This window comes from Puma concolor, chromosome C1 (genome assembly GCF_028749965.1).
Source record: "Puma concolor isolate L17-30 chromosome C1, mPumCon1.1.hap2, whole genome shotgun sequence".
Lineage (NCBI taxonomy): Eukaryota > Metazoa > Chordata > Mammalia > Carnivora > Felidae > Puma > Puma concolor.
The window spans coordinates 155,374,766-155,394,196 of NC_141674.1; the positions used below are offsets into that span (position 1 = coordinate 155,374,766).

At 35.7% G+C, this 19,431-nt stretch overlaps 1 protein-coding gene across 5 annotated transcripts in view; it reads right to left on the minus strand.

The window, feature by feature from the left end:
- LOC112861444 (sodium channel protein type 3 subunit alpha) overlaps positions 1-19,431 on the minus strand; it is a 115,453-nt gene that overhangs the window by 74,699 nt on the left and 21,323 nt on the right. For all 5 annotated transcript variants that reach the window (XM_025924834.2, XM_086718790.1, XM_025924857.2 and 2 more), the window contains 3 exons: positions 9,215-9,528; positions 3,609-3,727; positions 930-1,019 (listed from right to left, as the gene is read on the minus strand). In XM_025924834.2, coding sequence (XP_025780619.1) covers positions 930-1,019; positions 3,609-3,727; positions 9,215-9,478 — 473 coding nt within the window. In that variant the 5' untranslated portion in view covers positions 9,479-9,528. The remainder of the gene's footprint in view (positions 1-929; positions 1,020-3,608; positions 3,728-9,214; positions 9,529-19,431) is intronic.

Here is a 19,431-nt window from a genome sequence, read left to right on the forward strand (position 1 = left end):
GCTCAGAGCCTGGAGCCTGTTTCCGATTCTGTGTCTCCCTCTCTCTCTGCCCCTCCCCCGTTCATGCTCTGTCTCTCTCTGTCCCAAAAATAAATAAACGTTGAAAAAAAAAAAAGAAAAAAGAAAAAGGACAAGACCTGGGGTCTGAGACTGCAAAGGAGTTGTTGGCTATGACTTTTGGTACAAACATCTATAGACGTTTAACTAGGCCAGTATTTTTTTTTATTGGGATTGTTACTGCTTTTATTAGTGTTCTAATTACAAAATCTCATAAGTTTGAATGATCTGCTCTTAATCATGTTTTCCCCTTAAGCCCTATTATTTTTTTTGAGCTCTGATTTTGTAGAGACATTTTGTTTCTTTTATGAAACACATCTATGGTGTTTTAGCACACATGCTGTGTCTAAATAAACTACATATCTGACTGTAACTAAACATCTAAGCTACTTTCCTAAATATAATGATATATAACCATGATACCTAATATAATATATATTGCTAAACACCTAAATTTGTTTTATGAAAATATAGCAATAATAGTAATACACTAGAATACAATAATTTTATTCATATTACATTGGTTTTTTATCTAAAATACATAACTATGATACTTTTATGCTAAATGACTGATTTAGTACAGCTAATTGTACAGCTAAATGATTGGTTTAGTACAGCTAATGTGTACTATTTATAACCTTTCTTAAACAGGTACCGTCATGAATTTGTTGGGAAAAAATACTTACCTTATAGAAGAAAAACTCCCCTAAAGAACTTCCCTTATCTTCTTTCATGTTATGGAAATAACTTTTTCTTAGAAGCTTTTAGCCTGACTTCAAAAAGTGGAAAACTTAAGTCAGACCATAATCATAAGGAGACTGTGAGAGAATTTGATTGTGCATTTCTCATTCCAAGAAGTTATTCCTACTTACTCTACATTCTTCGTCCAGTCTGGAGGGTTACTCAAGGTCATAAATACACAGTTGGTCAAAATAGTGCACATGATAAGCATGCTGAATAAAGTACATTATAGTTAAGGAATAAATGCTAGTATATTATCACGGCCATTTACAAACGATCAAATACCAAAAAAAAAAAAAAATCATCAACAAAGTTACCTGTGAAATTAGTCTTACTTATTTGTTTTAAAGCAATGGCAAAAATAATAGTAATAAAGTATTAGAATAAAATAAGAAGTAAGAAATTGTAAAGCCTGTCATACATCCTGAGTCTACTCCTTTTCATTTTTCTCACAAAACCGAATTTAATAGAGAAATGTATTTGAAGCAATGGGAATTTTACATCCCAAGCAATTATGTGAAATAGAACTGCAATGGGAAATGACTGTTCTTTACTAAGTTCACAGTATAAAAGTATAAAAAGTCTGAGTTTGATTATATCTGAAGTTGTACTTCAGATTGTACTTCAGATATAATTTAAAGTCACCACTAACTGACAAAATGTTAATGGGTACAATATAAAAACCCTAGGAATGTATAGCCCAGTATATTCAACAATGACACTGATTGAGCATTCTACTGTAATTAGGTACTCTTAATTCATTTATTCATCATTTATTCATAATGAATGAATACTATGAATCCATAGAATGAAAATAATTCAAATGAACCTCAAAAAATTATCAGTCCTGTCTGTCCTGTCTCTAGGTTAATCAGTCTTTTGTCTCTCTTTTAGTTTTTAGAAGGCCATTTTGAATCTGTCTATATAAAATGCCCATTCTTGATTAAAGAGCTAAATGTGAGACAGGAAACCATTAAAATCCTAGAGGAAAACATAGGCAGTAATCTCTTTGACATCCACTGGAGCAGTGTCTTGCAAGATATGCCTCCTGAGGCAAGGCAAACAAAAGCAAAACTAAACTATTGGTACTTGATCAAAATGAAATACTTCTGCATAATGAAGGAAATAATCAACAAAACTAAAAGGCAACCTATGGAATGGATTATATTTGCAATGACACATTGGATAAAGGGTTAGTATCCAAAATCTATAATGAAATTATCAAACTCAACCCTCAAAAAACAAATAATCCAATTAAAAAAATGGGCAGAAGACAAGAATAGACATTTTTTTCCAAAGAAGACATCCAGATGGCTAACAGACACTTGAAAAGACTCTCAACATCACTCATCATCAGGGAAATACAAATCAAAACTCCAATGAGATATCACCTCACACCATCAGAAAGGCTAAAATTAACAATACAAGAAACCACAGGTGTTGGCAAGGATGTGGAGAAAGGGGAACCCTCTTACACTGTTGGTAAGAATGCAAAGTGGTACAGCCACTCTGGAAAACAGTATGGAGGTTCTGCAAAAGAACTCTCCTAGAGTAAGAGTAGAACTACCCTACAATCCAGCAATTGCATTCCTAGGTATTTACTCAAAGGACACAAAAAATATAATGGGAAGGGATACATACACCCCAATGTTTATAGCAGCATTATCTACAATGGCCAAATTGTGGAAAGAGCACAAATGTTCATCAACTGATGAATGGATATAGAAGTGTGGTGTGTATATATACATAGACATACACATGTACATGTACATGTACATATACATATACACACATCATGGAATATTTCTCAGCCATAAAAAAAGAATGAAATCTTGCTATTTGCAATGATGTGGATGGAACTAGAGAATATTATGCTAAGTGAAATAAGTCAGCCAGAGAAAGACTACCATATAATTCCACTCATGTGTGGAATTTAAGAAACAAAACAAACTATCATGGGGCTAAAAGAGACTAAAACCAAGAAACAGACTCTTAACCTACAGAGAAAAACTATTGGTTACCAGAGAGGAGGTGGGTAGGGGAATGGATTAAACAGGTGATGGGGATTAAGGAGTGCACTTGTGATGAGCACCAGGTGTTGTATGGAAGCATTGAATCACTAAATTGTACACCTGATACTAAAATTACACTGTATGTTAACTAACTGGAATTTAAATAAAAATCAATGCCCATTCTTGAACACAGCCTCTGAATACCTATTTTATCATTACCTATTTGAGAATACTTTTGAAGTCCACAGCTATTCTGTCCTTTTTTGTGTACTTTTTGACTATCATTGTAAGTAGTCTTAAATTCAGTGATATTTAAATATATACTATCAGATATATAGGCACATAGTAGTTTAATAAATATTTAGTGAAGGAGGATGGACAGAACCAGGTGCTGAAGATATAGAACCAATTAGGGCATAAAAGCTTGAACATTGGTAATACAGATAATGTTTCTTTAGCAATGGTTATGTATGGTCTAACTGAGGTTAATAAAAGTGTGAAGTAGCTTTGCTGTTATTCCTTCTACACAGTGCGTTTCATTTACACATTTATTATCATCATTCATTTTTTTACTTCTAGAATCATAGTAGTAATTCTATGCTAATCTTTTTATAAATAGCAGAAAATCAATGAGAACAGGTTAAATAACAATGTCACCATTAATCTCAAAATAATTATATATATATAACATATAAAGTAATATATATAAAATATAAATATATAAAATATATTCATATACATATGAATGACATTTTCTTTAAAATCAACCGTAGGCATTCAGTCACATGAAAAGGATATGAATGTACCAAAATCTTAATAGCAATTTTCCTAACAGGGTTTAGCGGAGTTAAAATATACAAGGCAGAGGTGGCACTGAATCGGAAAATTGCCTTCCCTTTATTCAATACTATAAAAGTCTGAAAAAGAAAATATGAAAAAAAAGTCACTAGATTAGACATGTGGTTTATTTGAAGAGTTTACACACATGAAGAACTTTTTACCTGATTTGTTTGTTCAAACCTGTTTGTTTAAACAAGTTGGTATATCATAACTATAAACACATTAGATGTTTCTCCCTTAAATTAATATATAGCTACAAGTAAACATATGATTTACTATTACCTAATTTGTCTCTAAGGTTTCAACTTTCTGATACAAACTAATGATCCTACACAGAATTTTTTTTTTTGTCAAGTTGTAACTTTACAGATTCCAACTTTATTTAAAGCTTACCATCTGTCTCCAGCTTTGGTTAACTTTTCAGATTATTCTGTACATATTGCTACTAAAATAATCTTTTATTTTAATTATTTCAAGTCTTGAACTCTAAAGCTTATGAAGCCTTTGTATTTTCCCTGTGGTAGTTGTCCTATTTTAAGATGTTTAAACAGGCTGAATAACCTGGTTTTGCTGATTCTATAGATCTGCTGGTAATACTGAGAAGGGACAGCTGCATAGAGAATTAGGCTTAAAGACATCATTTCAAAGGGCATTCCATAGCTAAAATCCTATGACTTGAAACCTATAATCATCAACTTAGCATTTAAGCTATGCTACCCAGTGATTACCTACCACATCTCTCTAAGATCATTTACTTTTTACCACCAAGGCATCTCTGCTCCCACCAAATCAGTCCACTTGTCAATCCTGCTCACAGCCTGTCAGCTTCTCCTTCTGATTCTGGAAATGAGTGTCATAAAATCCTAGAGGAAGGAGGTACCTGTGAGGTCATCTAATACAAACTCCCCCCATTTAGGGTCCGTAACAAGCCTGTCAGTGAGGTCCCACCCACTATTATTTCAAAGGTTCTTAGTCCTGTCTGCATATTAGAATCTCCGTAGGTGATTTTAAAATTGCCAATATTTGAGTTCTACTCAAAACCAAATGAATCAGAATTTCTAAAGGATGGGCATAGACATGGGATTTTTTTAAGTTTCCTCAGGCAATTCTAATATGCAGCCAGGGTTGAAAAGCCCTATCCTCAGAAAATGTCCTCAGCTATCAAAGTCACCTCCTTCATCATGTCTTTCCAGATAAATCACTGCCTTCTGATTGCTCCCTAATTGTTTCCCTTTACCAGTAAGTCTTAGTGTATTAATTTGCACACATTGGCATGTTGCTTGTAATTATAGTCAAGTAGCAGTTTACATGTAGGGTTCATTCCACTGAGGACTAGGTTAGAAGTTGTTATAAACTATTGAGCATAAAAAGCCTGTAATCTACTTTTTCTCCATTTTTTCCCACGGTATTTAATAGTGTGGTTTGTACATAAATACTTGTTTTAATTAAATGCAGGCTTACCTTTAAGATGCCATTTACCTTTAAGACATCTATATATCAATTTGCTTAATAATATGTTTTTACTCTTTAAGAGCTGTATCCCATACAATCATGTTCACTGACAACACGGTAGTGTTTGAATAGGTAGAGAGAAATATTTATATTGTGAGTATTAAAGGCAAAGAAAACAATTCCTGTGTACATTGCCCTTTTGTATTCAAGACCATGGAGTCAAGCATTACCTAACCAACCATTTTCCATGAACTGCAATCTATAAATTTGAACAATTGTATAAGAAGGACAAGGAAACTTCTTTCTAGCATTGAGATCATCCACACAGGACAGTGGACATTGAGAAAACTGCCCTTCAAGCACAAATGCATTAAAGGATTTTCTTGATTTTACAGGATTAGGTTATTTACATTTCAAACAATCTAGATCTATTTAGACATTCAATAACATGTAAAGTTCACTATAATTTAAAGTGCATTTACTTATGCTTTTGTGAAAAAATTGCCATGAAAAAACAGTTAACACTTGTAACATTAGGAGGGAAATTTATTTTGAAAATCTCCAAAAACAGAGCGACAGGAATGAACTGGCCCTTTAAACATGGAATCCTCTGCTCCCCTGAAAGATTAGCCTCTGTGGTACTAACGGGATTAAAAATGACATGCCAAGGGCATCTTCAGTGAATTTACAGGTTCTGGAACACAGCAGGCCTTAAGGACACAATTTCAGTTTATTTCTGGGGGAACAACACCTGGTATAAAACCTGAGTTCTGAGAAATGAAGAATAAAATACTACTATCCTATATAGTGAAATAATTACAAGGAAGAAGTTTGAAATTTGGGGCTCTGATGTTATTGAGAGATGTAGCTAAACTGAAAATTATTTGAGTGACAGATAATTGGAAGAGGAGTAGATAGTGTCAACTCCAGAATCTGGTCTGCAAGTAATGATAAATAATGATGTGGCTAAAAGACAATTACTGCATATTGCTACTAAGAAAGCGCGTCAAACCGGTTATTGTTCACTCCGGAATGCTACTTGCTTTTTCAGAGATAAATATGCATCATATAGGTTCACTAAAATTTTTACTGCTTGAGGCAAGAGTAAGCTTTCCATCTCTAAGTAGGACCACTTCAGTCAGAGAATTCAAAAAGTTATACAAGGAGTTTTTAACATTATCTTTCCTCTTATCAATAAATGCCATATATAGCTTTGCTTAGTACTTAAGAGCTCTGACTGCTGGGTTCAATCCCAGAATCGACCTCTTATGGAGTATAACTTGGGCAAAGTTACGTAACCTCTCTGGGGTTAACCCGTGTGTAACGCTTAACAGTAACACTTAACCCATGTGTAAAATGAGGCCAATGGTACTTGACTTGTTGGTTCTTGAATAATAAATGAATTCTGCCACCTAAACACCCAAACAGTGCCTGAAATCCACACCTATTTTGTCTGAGCACATTATTAGCTATCATTATTATCACAATCACTATTCTTAAGTTATTACCTGGCCAACTTAAATACCATTAAAATGCATTGTGATGTGGCTCATCTGATTATCTGATTAAATTAGGCATGCAAAATATATCATTAATTAATCGCAACAAACTGTTACATAATGCTTTATTATTCATTATATTCACCTGCATTATTCATATAATTAACATAAACTTCATACCATATTCTTAAATTCCAGAACTTCTCCATTAGCTTTTTACATTAGCTTCTTTTATCCTAACAATCACAAACTATCATCTTTTTCAATAGCATCACCTAAGTCTTCATTTTTCTAGATACTTGATAAAGAAAAGCAGTGCACCCACAGTAAAGAGTAAATAGATGTCTCCTGAGATGGGTCATGGCCACCATGAATAAATCAAGGTCCAAATCTGGTTCTCAGACAGGGAGGCAGTAAGAACTGACTTTGTTAGCACACAGAGAACAATTCTGTTTCTTGGCAGCAGACTCACATTAACCAAACTTAAGAGCATGACATACAAAATCAGAATGCAAATCTATTTATTTACAACAAGATTTATTTCTGTCACGTGGACTGAAATAATTGTAATGGCATAACCAGCATACTCTTTCCTTTCAAGCAGATCTATGGGAAGGCAAATTCTAGTAAGAAGGTTCTTTGCTGAGTCAACTTAAGTCAAGTTAATCAAATGCAGAATGTTTAATGCCTCCTCTGTTCAGTAGCCCAGTGTAGCCCCTCTGCAATGAAATGGACTTGATTTCAGGAGGAAAATGCTTTCAGATCTGTCTCCCTTGAAAAATGCCAGTGTTTGTCTCTGTTATTTTCCCTATCCTTTAATCTTACCAATTTCCTTCCTTAAGAACACTTCCTTTCTTTAAGTAGCAAATACTTTTAACCATGTCAGAGTAAGCATTCCCCCGTCTCTTGAAGATATCTTTTCAAATATATACTTTGAATCAGTAATTTTAAGGATAATTTTATTATAGTTTCTTGGGGGATGCCTCACTTATCATTGTGTGTAATAATACAGTAACTAAATTTCAAATTTTTCTTTAGTGCTTCTGTAGTAAAGTTCTGGAATAAATTACTTTTAAAAATATATGAAGCTATATTGAATGCCACCTTTCATGAGACTAATTTCAAAGGAAAAAGAAGGGCCATGCTTAGCTATTTAAATTTGTTTGATGGTTTATAGAAAACATTTTAAAACTTGCTACTCAAAGTGTGGCCCATGCATTAGCAGCAAGAATCTCACTCGAGGACTTATTAGAGATGTAGATCTCTAGCCTCCTCTCAGACCTGTGGAGTCAGAATCTATATCTTAACAGGATCCTCAGATAATGTGTATAAACATGCAAGTTTGAGAAACCCTTCTTTAGAGCAATAGGGCTAGCTCCACGATTGGATGGTTAACTGCCAGGCTCTTTAACATCACTGGTCTTCTCTGTTTAAATTGTGTACTGCTTAGAGAATGCAATTTCCTTAGCCATTCCTTTTAAAAGGACTGGCTCTAATTAATAAAGGTGTTTAATACCTTTTTTAATCCACAAACCATCAATTCATGGTGATATCTATTTATCTTTATTTTCTACACATACCCGTTTTTATGCTTATGAATGTGAAATATAAATTGTGGTTATAAAATGCCAAAATACCCAATTACATCATGCGGAATCTATAATCTATTAAAAAATATTTACTATAAACTCTGCAAAGCTGGTTATCTTCAAAAACTAGTCAATTCTGACAGAATTTTGTGGTTATTATAGCTTTAGGAAGGCATAGTCATAACTTGATTTAAATCATATGTAGATAGAGAAAACGTGAGTATTTTGTTTTTGTCTTCTGTTTTTGACATTTTTTTCACGGACTGATGTTTTAACAATAAGTAATTATGACTGTGCTTGTCAATGTATTGTCTTCCTATAGGAGGATGCTAAATAAAAATATTACCCTCTGGGGGTGCTTGTGTGGCTCAGTCGGTTAAGCGTCCAGCTTCAGCTCAGGTCATGGTCTCACCATTTGTGAGTTCAAGCCCCGCATCGGGCTCTGCTCTGACAGCTCAGAGCCTGGAGCCTGCTTCAGATTCTGTGCCTCATTCTCTCTCTGCACCCCACCCCCCATGTGCTCTGTCTCTCTCTGTCACTCAAAAATAAATAACTGTAAAAAAATTTTTAAAAATACCCTCTTGAGTACAAATCTATTGTGAGGAAACCTCAAGCTAATTAAAAACTAAAAAATAAGAAGTACATATGCCCACAACTCTTCTTTGGCATGGCTGTTCTTCTGTTCTCTACCATGTGCTTAAGTATGTCAGTAATAACAGATATTTTGCTTTGTTGGCGTCAGTTTTAATTCTGACTATCTCAGTTACTGTGAAATTGTAGAAATCGTTCGCCTCTCATATCTCTTCACTGTGGCCAAATCTTGACTTCATTTCTTGTAAATATTTCTGCTTATACTGTGCCTAAAAGTAAGTGGAAATAAAAAGTATAAAATCTCTAAAGGTAGAAAACTTCTGATGCAGTGTGTGTATGAGCCAGGAAAAAGTATATTAAAGTTAAGTGTTTAATTGAAGACTTAACTTTGGAAATATCACTTAACTTTAAAATCAATAAAATCAACACTCACCTTCTTACTGATATAGTACGGGTCCAGGTCCTCCAGAGGCTCTGACACCATCTCTGGAGGGATGTCTCCATAAATAAACGGAAGGTTCTTTCCAGCTTCCAAGTCACTGTTTGGCTTTGGTTTGTTCTCGTCATCATTGTCTTGTTCTCTCTTGGGCTTTTGGGCTTTCTCTTCTGCAGCACGTTTTTCGATAGCAGCAAGAGATTCTCTAGTAAAAAGGCGGAAGCTTTCAGGCCCCGGGGGTACCAGCAGTGCCTGTGCCATCTTTTCATCCTGCACATTTAATTACGTTTAGCTTCTTGCATAAGAATTGCCTGCAAAAAAAAAAAAAAAAATGCATGAGAGGAAAGCCAGTGAATGAGACGGATTGAGAAAATCAACCAAGATGTCATTTAATGTTTCTTCCAGTAACTTTTTTTGCTAGTATATTAATAAATGAACATTATTTTTGGTGAAAAGCTCTTTTCTTCTTCAATACGCATGTTGCTCTTTTCTGCATGTTGTTTCTGCATAAACATTTTACAGTGTCCCTTTGAGGATTCTTCTAGTAGCTTTTTAAAAGTATAAACATTAATAGTGCTTTTAGTGCTGCACTACAAATTTTAACCTGGAAGCATCATTATCCAATCTAAGTTTCAATAAGCCAAGTATATAGGTCTGTCAAAGTCGAGTCAGAGACTTTTGAGCCAAAATATAGTATACATTTGGTGAAGAGAATAATGTCATTGATGCTTGTCAGTAAAACTACTTAAAGACCCATCATTTCTTTCCCTGCTCCTTTTATCACATCATACTGATTCCAAATAAAGAAACACGGTAGTATATGCCTGACTTACAAAATCTCAGGATAGGAAAAGAAGTTTTGCCTAATCCAACCACTGTTCTGGTTATCAGCATCATTATCATTGACCATGGGTTCTCCAAAGTTTGACCATCAGCAGCGACAGAGAAATCAAAACTTCTCTCTCAACTGTCACCTTGGATCCTTCTGAAGCATCTTCTGAGGCAGGGCAGAATATATTTCATTTTCTAGTCTGCTGTTATTCAATTATTCCAAGACACTTTTCATATTCTTTCTGAATCTTCCATTTGATGTAGTACTTGGAAGCATGGACTATGGAGCTAGACTCTCTCTGTTCTTAACCCTGGCTCTGCCATTTATGAGCCACATGACTTTGCAAAATGTAAGCCCTCAGTTCTTCAGTCTCCACTTATAAAATGGGGAAGCTATGAGAAATGACCTCCCAGATTACGGTAACGAGTAAATGAATTAATTTACATTAAGTGTCTAGACTGTTCTGGAATTAGTCAGCGCTGTGTTGGTGTCAACCACCATAATCTAATTATCTTTCATTCCTTGTAGCTGTGTCCTCTGTTGTGGTTTCAAGCATCCTCACACTTCCAGGCATTTCCCTTAAGTGAGGTCCTGATTTGGTGGAACCACAACTGACCACAGAGCTCCAAGAGTGGACCAGGAAGTACAGGGCCATATTCACATGCCATGCAACTGGCTAGGATTAGAAAGGAGAAGAAAGCAGACATGTGGAGCGACCCTGATCAATTTTCCAGGGAAGGTAAAAAAAAATTCTTCTAGAAGTGTGACAGAACAGTCAAAAATACTAGAAATCAGCTACATACATTTTGAAACATAAGTTAATAGCTATTTTATTTTGCATCATGTCAAAAATCACATTTAAAAAACCTAGAAAATAGAAACAATAAACAAATTTCAATGAGCACATCAGTCATCTTGTAAAACAATCTACAACCATGGCATTGGGGTAATCATCAGAGTCATCTGACATTTTTTCTAGCCCAACCACCTACCCCATTTCTGCCCCTGCATTTACTCTAGTCTCCATAGTCGTTTATCCCTAAATGGCCTTCTAATTCTTAGCTGTTTGTGGCATGTATATACTGAGCTTACAGACAATAAGAAACTCTAGATCTTATAGTAACATAAGAAAAATGATATAGATTAAAAATCACTATAGATTATTACATATGGTTTTTGGAGGTTTATATCTGAATTCCTAGTGCCCTGGTCTGTTCTAATGAGTTAAGTATTTTGATAGCTTTTTCTTTTCTTTTTTTTTTAATGTTTATTTATTTTTGAGAGAGAGAGAGGGAGAGGGAGACACAGAACCCAAAGGAGGCTCCAGGCTCTGAGCTATTAACACAGAGCACAACGCAAGGCTTGAACCCACAGACCGTGAGATCATGGCCTGAGCCGAAGTCGGACACTCAGGCACCCCAATAGCTGTGTCCTTTCATTTAACTAGTATTTATAATATGACATTGTTATATTTTCTGCTACTATGAAGGTATATTCTAAGTAAGTTAAAAAAAATATCAGATGTCAAAAGCTGTGCCATTTTCCCTACTAATTCTGAAAAAGAATTTCTGGTTTGTGGTGGGACTGGGCTTTTTTGTTTTGTTTTGTTTGCCATTGAGTAGCATATGAATTAGAAATTTTGAGAATAGTTATTCTATTTTAGTCAAAAATTAATCACCTGTTTATTTTGTGCCTTCTAACTTCACGACACATGGCACAAAGTAGAATTAAAGTTTTTTGCTGTTTTATGTTCATTTTGACCTACACATGGCCAGTCCAGTGCTAAGCTGTTATAGAATAATCACCTTAATACTTTTGAATGTGGAAGGAGTTTGTGCATTAACTGCAAGCCTTAAATACCCAGAGATGTGTAAGCCATCTATCTCTCATCACCTTTCATGAACTAAATGGATAAGATTTTTACCAAGTGCTAAATGAAAATGAAACAGCATGACAAAGATATCTTAAGACATTTCTATGAAGCATGGCTGCTTTCTTAGGGAAGAAGAAAGTTTACTATTGTATTTGAGAGTCTAGTTAAACTAATTTTCGTTTCTTTATTAACAATGGAATGAGGGGCGCCTGGGTGGCTCAGTCGGTTGAGCCACCGACTTCGGCTCAGGTCATGATCTTGCGGTTTGTGAGTTTGAGCCCCGCATCGGGCTCTGTGCTGACAGCTCAGAACCTGGAGCCTGTTTCGGATTCTGTGTGTCCCTCTCTCTCTGCTCCTTCCCCGCTCGTGCTCTGTCTCTCTCTGTCTCTCTCAAAAATAAATAAACATTAAAAAAAATAAAAAAAAAAAACAATGGAATGAAAAGCATGCAGCAGTCAGAATCCTGAGTTCTGGGTCTGTACTGAGCCTAACCATTTGTTTATGACATTTAACTTTCCTCAACCTCACTGTCATTGAAACACTTTACCATATATGTGGCAACACTTTGCCACAAAGAAATAACCACTTATACTCATTTAATTGAAATTTCCTGGTTCCTAGGTTTTAAAATGAAATTAGGTTAAAAATATCTAATGTGGAGGGGCGCCTGGGTGGCTCCGTCGGTTGAGCTTCTGACTTCAGCTCAGGTCATGATCCGACTGTCCGTGAGTTCGAGCCCGCATAGGACTCTTTGCTGACAGCTCGGAGCCTGGAGCCTGTTTCAGATTTTGTGCCTCCCTCTCTCTTTGACCTTCCCCCGTTCATGCTCTGTCTCTCTCTGTCTCAAAAATAAGTAAACATTAAAATTTTTTTAAATATCTAATGTGGAAATATTTCAATAATCTGTACAGATTACTTTGATTTCTCTGAGATGATGTGGAACAGGGTACCATCACAAAATCGTAAACACATATTTAAACAAATCATTCTTTACCTTCCTGTTGGCAAGGACTAGCACAACGAATGTGTCTTGGCCAAAAGAAAGTAACAAAGTCTCTTTGAAACTGCCACACTATTGTTTCTAAATCCTAGGAACATAGATCAGTTCCAGACTCAAGGCTTTTCCTTGAGTAGGGTTTGCCCAATATTTGGATAGGTTGAGACATTAAAAATCATAGCGAGGGGAGATTCCTTCTCATGGCTTCTCCTGCAGCTTTGCTGTTTAGAAACCTCTCATAGTTCTAAAGCAGTTCGATTTTAAGTTTTTTTCCTCTTCCCTCTTGTTCTTTGTGAGCCAATTATATAGACCTCTTACATAATTTCACATTTCCATTAGAGCAGACTTTTAAAAATTAACTCCTACTGATGCCTTGGTGTGGGATATATATTATTAATGAATATATGTGCATTATAACTTATTAAAATATATCAAATTTAATATGCCAAATTTTCTCTAGAACTGTCCTTGCAAGGACAAAAAAGAAAAAAAAAAAAAGATCTGAGGAGATGATCTCTTGACTAAAAACCAAAGTGTGTGTGAATGTGTGTGAGTAAACCAAATGCATCTCTGTTAATCAATAAAAATACTGTAGTTTCCAAAATCCTATTCTTGGGATGGACCAGAGAATTTATAGCCTGGAAGGATTAGGATCATTTATGCAAGAAATATTTATTGAGAGACTACTATGTGTCAACACTATGTTTGGACTAGGCACCCATTGTTCTTACTCTTAAGAAGCTGACAGTCCAGGGGAGCCTGGGTGGCTCAGTCGGTTGAGCATCTGACTTCAGCTCAGATCATGATCTCGCCTTGGTGAGTTCGAGCCCTGCATTGGGCTCTGTGCTGACAGCTCAGAGCCTGGAGCCTGCTTCAGATTATGTGTCTCCCTCTCTCTCTGCCCTTCCCCCACTCATGCTCTGTTTCTCTGTCTCAAAAATAAATAAACATAAAAAAAAGCTGACAGTCCAGTGTGAGAGATGTTCACACAAATAATTATAATACCATTGTACATATATGACTGGTTATTGTCTGAGCTCCATAAATGGGAGCAATTTATTCTACCCAGGCAAGGGTGAGGAGGTTTATGGTTCAGAGAAGTTTTCCTGAGAAAGTTTTATAGACTAATTGTGATTTGACCAACTGGCATGGTGGTGGTAGTTGGAGGAAAGTTGGTAGGAAGACAAATCAGTAGAGATAGTATGTGCATGGGCCCAGAAATAAGAAAAAGCAGGGAGAGCTTTGGAAGAACTAAGAAGTTCATTACTAAGAAGAAGTTCATTACTAAGAACTAAGAAGTTCATAGAGACCAACCTGCTCAAAAGAAAGTGGTTAGAGCAAGGCTGAAACGCTGGCAGGATATAAATCACAAAAGGTCTTGTACAGCATGCTGAGGTAAACCATGGATGGGGAGTGATGGGATTGATTTGAAGATTAGAAAGATAGTGGCAGGATAAAGGACAGACAGGTGGGGGTGATCCTAGAACAATGGTTTTCAAACATTTTGATTTCAGGATCCTTTTTTTTTTTTTAGGTTTATTTATTTATATTGAGAGAGAGACAGAGCACAAGTGGGGAGGAAAAGAGAGAGAGAGAGAAAGAGAAAGAGAGAGAATCCCAAGGAGGCTGCACACTGTCAAGTTTACAGCCCGATGAGGGGCTCAAACTCACAAACCAAGAGATAACAACCTGAGCCAAAATCAAGAGTCAGAGGCTTAACCAACTGAGTCATGCAGGCGCTCCCTTTTAGACTCCTAAAATTATTGATGATATCGGGGCACCTGGGTGGCTCAGTCGGCTGAGCATCCGATGTCAGCTCAGGTCATGATCTTGGGGTTGATGAGTTTGAGCCCCGCGTTGGGCTCTATGTTGATAGCTCAGAGCCTGGAGCCTATTTCGGATTCTGTGTCTCCCTCTCTCCCTGCCCTTCCCCCACTAGCATTCTGTCTCCTTCTCTCTGAAAAATAAATAAACATTAAAAAAAATTACTGATGATATCAAAGAACTTTTGTTTATGGGGGGCTTATCTATTCATATTTATCATATTAAAAATTAAGATTTAAAAACTTTTATTAACTTAATAATGACAAGCCCTTGTGTGTTTACATACAAAACACATTTTTAATAAAAATAACTGTGCTATCCCAGATGAAAACAAAATGGTGTGAGAAAAAGGAATTTATTTTTTTATGTTATTAAAAAAATTTTTTTTAATGTTTATTTTTATTTTTGAGAGAGAGAGAGAGAGAGATTCAGAGAAAGAAGGAGATACAGAATCTGAAGCAGGCCCCAGGCTCTGAGATGTCAGCACAGAGTCCGACATGGGGCTTGAACCCATGAACCATGAGATCATGACCTGAGCTGAAGTTGGACACTTAACCGACTGAGCCACCAAGGTGCCCCAGGAATTTATTTTAAATTTGGGCAAATCTCTTTACTGTCTGGAATACAACCAGATTCTCCTATCTGCTTCTAGGTTCAGTCTGTTGAGATATGTTGTTTTGATTGAAGTAGATGAAGAAAATCGTCATAATAAATATATATGTAGCTGGAAAAATGAGTTTTTTAATTGTTTTTTTCAGGCTGTTTTGAATATTCTTTGATACACACCAAAACTCTACAAATAATAATTGCTTGAATTAGTTTCAATGTGAAATCTGAAACTGTATCAGGAATTATTTACTGATCTTGCCTTTTGGATGGATTCTGTACCGTGTATGGATCATTTGGAAAATATTGGCACACTGGTAGGCAGATTTCCCAAAATTTGGCAAATTTCATTAAATAACGTTCAAAAGTCACGTTCGTTAATGTCACCATTGATCTCATGAGAAAAGTCATAATGTATTGGGAGGCTGTCTAGTTCGCAGTGGCAGGTAAAAGTTTTCCACAATTCCAATTTCCACTTGAAAGCTCCAGTTTTAACACTGACAACAAATGCTGTCATTTGCTTTTCCTGAAGTGACAGCCTTTTCCTTTGTTCATTTTTTAGAAAATATCTGCTAAATATCAGAGTCTGAATAACCATAGTTTGTCACTTCTTCTTTCAAGTGAAAATGGTGTTCCATGAAAAAAAGAAAAAGTGGTTTATTCAGCTTCTGATTCACACAGTCACACAAATGCTTTTCCTTGAGACAACCATGGCACTTCAATATGCAGCAGAAATGCTCTATGTATTTTTTCCAGTTTCATCATACAGAATACTAAAAACACATGTCCCTTGGGTCAAGATTTAATAAAATTAATAATATTTCCTGCTTCATCAAAGTTGTTCTTATGTGAACTGGTACTTTCTGCTTACTGAAAGTGTGTGGGAGTGAAAATGTCAAAACTTGTCCTACAGTTTGATGCTGCTGCCTTGCTTCCTGCTAAGACATTAGCACTTTCACTCCGTGACTTTTGCGCTATCAGTGAAAAAGGCAAAGGTCATCTTGGTATTACTGTTCGGAAAATAGTTGGACCTCACTGCCCCCGCAAAAGGGACTGGGGAACCCCCAGTTGTCTGCAAACCACCCTTTGAGAACTGCCCTAGAAGGAAACAGTTGGGCACCAGGAATCTAAAGGAGAGGTCAAGAGAATATGACTACAGCTGTACTATTTAAGGGCCTACAGTCAGAACTGTATTCAAGCCCTGGCTCTGCGACTTTCTAGCAGTTTGACCTTGGGCAATTTGTTTTATCCTTTATAATCTTCAGTTTCCCTGTCTGCACAATAAAGATAATGATAGCAATAATAGCACATATTTCATAGAGTTAATGCGACATTAAATGAGAAAAAGCCCCTAGAGGGTGAACACCATGCTTGAAAGATAGTAGACCATCAAAAAGCTAGAGAGAAAACAAACCATGACCAGAGGACTGTATTTAATGCAAAATTAGGAGAGAGGAAATCAATGAGATTTTATGATGTTTTGATATGAGGATTGAAGAAGTGTTATGAGGTTAAGCTCAATCCCAGATTGGTTTAAACCACAAGTTGTCATTAACCCAACAGAAAAGCAGAAAGGGTTTGTAGGGCATGATAATAAATTCTGTTTGGGATTTATTTAGGTTGAGATGCCTGTTAGACAGCTGGGTATGTAATTAAAATATGGGTCTGAGAATCAGGAAAGCCGTCTGGGCTGAGAAAATGTTGATTAAGGAATCACTGGTTGAAACTGAAGATAAGAATATGCATTACACTGTCCAGGAAAAAATCAGAAGATCAAAGGTAGGACTCTTGTGACTACCAGTTTTTAAGGAAAGGAAAATTAGACAGTGAAGTCAGAACAGTTACATAGATGCCAAAAGAGGAATTTTGAAGATGCTAATTAAAAGGCGTATATTGGATTTGACAATTAGTCAACTAGTTCATTTAAAATGAATGAACAACAGGCACAGAGAAGCTAAGTAACCTTCACTGAAACGTCTACTGACAACACAAATTGTTGTTCTGAGGCAAAACATTTTCCACACATTCTATTCTTGACTGACTTTTCCTATTACAGTTGACATTTTTATCTTGAATCTTACTATTGTGTGATTTGATTTTAAAGATCTAAGCTATATGTAAATAACTGCATAAAAATACATTTATGTAGTTCGATTCAGTTTTCCAGGCTCACATATCTGTATGCTGTGATACTAACATAAGCTTCTGAAACTCTGTGAAACCAAAAAATATGAATACAAAGCTACTATTTGTTAATGAATCAGAATCTGAGGAAAAGGGCATAGTAAACAGTTGGATATGCTGTGGCATTACTGAGGCAAAGACAAAAGTATTTTTTCTCCATTACTCATATAGCCTGGGAGTTCTTACCTTGACTAATTTCCAGAATAGCAGTTGGAAAATTGCATTGGTCTATAACCTGTTAATATCAATAGTTTCTCTTTCCCTTTGTAGGGATTTTTATGATTATGTTACAGACCAAAATCAATTAGTTCTGGTCTGTTCCCATGGAGACAAAATTATGTCAGAGGCTGTAAATTTGCCATCTTCAAGGATGGAAAGCTGTATCATACAACTTGAAAGATTAGAGGGGAAAAAATCCACAGTGTATTTTTATGTCCTTGATGATGAGACAGCGAATTGTTGGGGAAAGATTGTGTCCACTGCTGAGGAAAAGATGCTGTGTTTTCTTGTTATCAGTGAGAAACTATTATAGAATGGCATAATCTAAAAGACAAAATGGAGCTGACTACCCTTCCTTTGAATAAAGTTATTAACATTTTCTAAAGGGCTTTTCACTTTGGGATAGTGATTATCTGGTATTTACTGTATTTTCAAGCCACGTATGTGACAAAGAGAATAATGATTTTTTAAAGGCATATACAGAGCATTTGGCACATTATAATAATAACCACTGGGCATTCTCCAAGGCAGAATTAAATGTTATTTTCTGTATTTCAGAAGATCTTTGAAATAACATCTGGTTGGTATGCTTACCTAACTAGGTGGCTTTGAGAATTAAACAATAATAGACAAAACTCTGTTAAACTGTTACTATGTCTCAGGTACTCTGTCCTATAATTTATATACATTAACTCACTTAATCTTATGAGGTTTAATCGTTTAATTTTATTTAACCTTGTTATTCCCATTTTAGAGATCAAAAAACCTAGGTGCAAGTAGGTTGGATAATCTGCCCAAGCTGTAAAAGTGGTGAGTCAAGAAGACAGGTTTTGAATCAATATAGTTCAGGAAATAGCCTGGGCCCCAAAATGGGATTTTTTAGTTCACGTGTTCTGAAATTGAATTAGGATAAGTCTGCTACCTTACTGGGAGGTTACTACGTATATAGCCCCATGTTAGGAATGGAGTGGTGCAATCTAAGAAATAGAGCAATATAGTCCTCACCTTTGTTTTTAATGTAGAAGATAAACAGGAATGAATTAATAACAAGCATAAAACTCACATCTAATGGATACGTACTGACTGACATATTTTAAGCACCTTAGAGTTGTTTGAAGATAAATTAAAGGCCTAGGCTAGCTTCTTATATATCATTACCTCTTGCTCTCATTGTGATGTCAAGGAATGATGCAGTACTCTTGTCTGAATTAAACCTATTGAGAAAGTAACTCTACAGCAAGGATATTACTATTATATGGCCAAATATAGATGAAATTTAGACTTTTTCTACCACTGTTCCCTTCCTGTTAGCTAAACTCATGATTGTCCACACATAAATGCTATTTATTGATTTGCTAACTGTTTTAATAAGAGGATCTATTTCTGTCTTTACCTGGACTCAATGGCATACCTCTGGAAAAAAAAATAGCTGAGTATGAAAGTGTGAGCTCGTCTCTGTCATCAGAACAATTTTTATCCTGGAATAGTTTCTAGGAGTTGATGTTCCTAGTGACTTTGTCTTTATCAGACAGCTATAAGCACAGAGAGACAACTGCTAACTAATAACAATTAATAACATTGTAATAGACAAATTGTTGGCTTTATTAGCTCCTGAATTTTTGTACTATATGTTTGCAAACTGGAGAAAATTGTGTTCAACTCCCCAGCATCCATTCCAC